The sequence below is a fragment of the Cebus imitator genome, unplaced genomic scaffold (assembly GCF_001604975.1).
Source record: "Cebus imitator isolate Cc_AM_T3 unplaced genomic scaffold, Cebus_imitator-1.0 Scaffold15, whole genome shotgun sequence".
Classification (NCBI taxonomy): domain Eukaryota; kingdom Metazoa; phylum Chordata; class Mammalia; order Primates; family Cebidae; genus Cebus; species Cebus imitator.
The window spans coordinates 1,195,158-1,198,752 of record NW_016107330.1 but is presented as its reverse complement, the minus strand read 5'-3'; the positions used below and the strand labels follow the sequence as shown (position 1 = coordinate 1,198,752).

The window sequence follows — 3,595 nt, the reverse complement described above, 5'->3', positions numbered from 1 at the left end:
GGGGTTTCACCATGTTGACCAGGATGGTCTCGATCTCTTGACCTCGTGATCCACCCGCCTCGGCCTCCCAAAGTGCTGGGATTACAGGCTTGAGCCACCGCGCCCGGCCCAAGAGGCGATTACTTATTATTTTCCTAGACCCTACAATTTAAGGATCTAAGTACTGTATTTGTGATTTTTTTATGGAATGTATTTTCCTTACAAGTACATGAAAAAGTATATAAAGTAAATTGTATATTCAAGTAAATTAGTAAAATTCAGAATTGCTAGCTCTATTCTTTTTTTTTTTAATTTACTTATTTTTTTTGAGACCACGTCTCACTCTGTCGCTCAGGCTGGAGTGCAGTGGCGTGATCTCAGATCACTGCAACCTCTGCCTCCCAGGTTCAAGCGATTGTCATACCTCAGCCTCCCAAGTAGCTGGGACTAGAGGCATAAGTCACCATGCCCAGGTAATTTTTGTATTTTTAGTAAAGATGAGGTTTCACTATGGTGGCCATGCTCATCTTGAACTCCTGACCTCAGGTAATCCACCACCTCTCAAAGTGCTGGGATTATAGGCGTGAGCCACCGCACCTAATCTGCTAGCTTAATTCTTTTTTTTCCCCCAAGATGGAGTCTTGCTCTATCACCCAGGCTGGAGTGCAATGGCACAATCTCGGCTCATTGCAACCTCCACCTCCTGGGTCAAGCGATTCTCCTGCCTCAGCCTTCCGAGTAGCTGGGATTACAGGCGTGTGCCACCACATCTGGCTAATTTTTTGTATTTTTAGTAGAGACAGCGGTTCACCATGTTGGCCAGGCTGGTCTCGAACTCCTGACTTCAGGTGATCCACCCGCCTTGGCCTCTCAAAGTGCTGGGATTATAGGCAGGAGCCACTGTGCCCGGCCCCCCACTTAATTCTTAAGATAAAATGTATTACAGTATTATATAAACAACCACTCTAGTGCTGTAAGTGTGACCTAAGTGCTTAGCACTTTAACAAATTGATGTAAGTACTTGGTACTTTAACAAATTAGATCTAAAGTTGTAACAAAGTTGCTGGTTTTCAGAAAACTGCATTGGATTTATGGGGCTCAGGATAGGCTACCTCAAAACATGGCACTTTAATGTATTAGTCTGTTTTCACACCGCTAATAAAGACATACCTGAGAGTAGGTAGTTTATACAGAAAAAGAGGTTTGATGGGCATGGTGGCTCATGCCTGTAATCGCAGCACTTTGGCAGGCTGAGGCAGGTGGATCACCTGAGGTCAGGAAGTTCAAGACCAGCCTGACCAACATGTAGAAACCCTGTCTCTACTAAAAATACAAAAAATTAGCTAAGCATGGTGGCACATGCCTGTAATCTCAGCTCCTCAGGAGGCTGAGGCAGGAGAATTAGTTGAACCTGGGAGGTGGAGTTTGAGTGAGCCAAGACTGCTCCATTGCACTTCAGGGTTTAATGGACTCACAGTTCCACATGGCTGGGGAAGCCTCGAACTCATGGCAGAAGGTGAAAGGTATGTCTTACATGGCAGGCAAGAGAGAATGACAGCCAAGTGAAAGGGGAAAACCCTTATAAAGCCATCAGATCTCATGAGACATTCACTACCACAACAGTATGGGGAAAACTGCTTCCATGATTCAGTGATCTCCCACCAGGTTCCTCCAACAACACATGAGAATTATGGGAGCTATAACTCAAGATGAGATTTGGGTGGGGACACAACCAAACCATATCACTCGGCATTTGAGGAAATAGCAGAGGCGGGAAGGTCACCCTCAGACCTTCTTCTGCCCCTCTTACCTGAAGCAAGCCATAAAAGAATTCTCTGCCCTTCCTCTGAAGATAAGATTGTCAAGTGAGAAGTGCCTTTCCCATACCCAGAGGAACACTGTTCTTATCTCCTGGGATATGAAAGACCAAAATAAATGCCTCTTTATTAGTCCATTTTAGTTGACTAAGATGGACCCTATGGTTAAGAAAACAAAAACTGCCTGCGGGTCAAGGGTTCAGAGATCAGTTGGCATCAACTTCCCAGATTCCTAAAGCTACAGGAAAAACTAACTCATGGCCGGGTGAGAGGTGGCTCACGCTTGTAATCCCAGCACTTTCGGAGCCCGAGGTAGGTGGATCGCCTGAGATCAGGAGTTTGAGACCTGCCTGACCAATGTACAAAATTAGCCGGACGCGGTGGCGCGAGCCTGTAATCCCAGCTATTTGGGAGGCTGAGGCAGGAGAATCACTTGAACCGGGAAGCAGCAGTGGGGAGAGTGGAGAAGGCGGAGGTTGCAATGAGCCGAGAGTCCGCGCACTGTTGGCACCCTGGTAAGGGCGGGAAGCACAGCGCGGGCCCCCGGGAGCAAATGTGCCGCGGGTCCCCAAGCCTCGCAGAAGGCGGTGGTCGGGGCACACCCGGGGCCAAAACAAGCTCTGCGCTCCCGCGGGGGCCGGAACCTGCAGGGTAGTCCGCTGGCGCCGGGATTCTAAGTCCCCGACCCGCTCCGGGTGCGCCGAGGCTGCGGGGACTTAGCCGCCAGAGCCAAGGCGCCCCCGGGATCCCGCGGCCCGCGCGAAAGGTGGCTGCGGGGAGGGTCGCCGGGCAGGGGCTTCGGGCTCAGGGGCCTCCTCCCCGGCCTGACCCCCAGTTCGCAGTCTCCGTTTGGCGGCAGCAGGTGGGTAAACACCGACGAGGGGCTGGACGCGGGGACGGTGAGCAGGGGGGCGGTTCCGGGGAGACCGGGGGCGCAGAGAGACGGGCGTGGGGACAGGGGGACGGGTGGACGTGGGGAAGAACGGACGGGGACACGGAAGGACGGGATCCGGGGTCGATGGACGGAGGCGCCCAGGACCTGTGGAGTCGGGGGCGCCTGGGCGACTGTGGGCGCAGCGGGGCGGACGCACGGATAGCGGACGGACAGACAGGCCCAGCAGCCTTTGGCCCGACCCCAAGACCCCCGCGAGCCCGGCGGCCCCGCTGCCTCCCCTCCGCCCTACCTAGGGCCAGCATGTAGCCCTCGAAGTTGTCGCTGCTGAGCAGGGTCCAGGTACCGCTGAGGTCAGCGGGCATGGTCGGGGGTCGCGGGACAAACTCTGGCGGGAGGCTTGGGCCAGACCCTATAAACGAGGCAGGGAGGGGCGGGGCCGCGGTGGGGGCCGCGCGCGGGGGGCGCAGGTGAGGCTGCGTGGGTCCCTCTCGCCGCTTGAAGCCGCCGCGCTCCGCCCGGTGATCTCGGCTCTGCCCACCGTGCGCGGCAGCCCCCACCCCGTTTTCCTTGGGGCTTCCTCTCCTCCTGCTTTCTCATAGGCACGCCCCGGACTGTTCCGGGCCACACTTTATTTCCTGCTTACATGTTAACGACCAAGGGAGGACCTTCAAACTCATGGCATTGAATAGTCAGCTTCAAATAACAATATTCCCCTCAACGTAACTCTCACCGTCTCAATAAATAGGAGTCTTCCTTAACTCCTTCCTTCCTCTCTTTCTCTCTCTCCCCCTTTCTCTTTCTTTCTGTCCTTCCTTCCTTCCTTCATTTTATTTATTTATTTATTTTTCTTCTTATTGCCGAAGAGCAGATCTCTTTCTTTCTTTCTTTTTTTTTTTTTTTTTTT

The 3,595-nt window shown here is 53.1% G+C and overlaps 1 protein-coding gene across 1 annotated transcript in view; it reads right to left on the bottom strand.

Moving 5' to 3' along the window:
• Positions 1 to 3,126, bottom strand: part of RBP7 (retinol binding protein 7) — a 10,846-nt gene extending 7,720 nt beyond the window's left edge. The window contains exon 1 of the mRNA XM_017503756.2: positions 2,981 to 3,126. Coding sequence (XP_017359245.1) covers positions 2,981 to 3,053 — 73 coding nt within the window. The 5' untranslated portion in view covers positions 3,054 to 3,126. The remainder of the gene's footprint in view (positions 1 to 2,980) is intronic.
• Between the last annotated feature and the right edge of the window lie 469 nt (positions 3,127 to 3,595).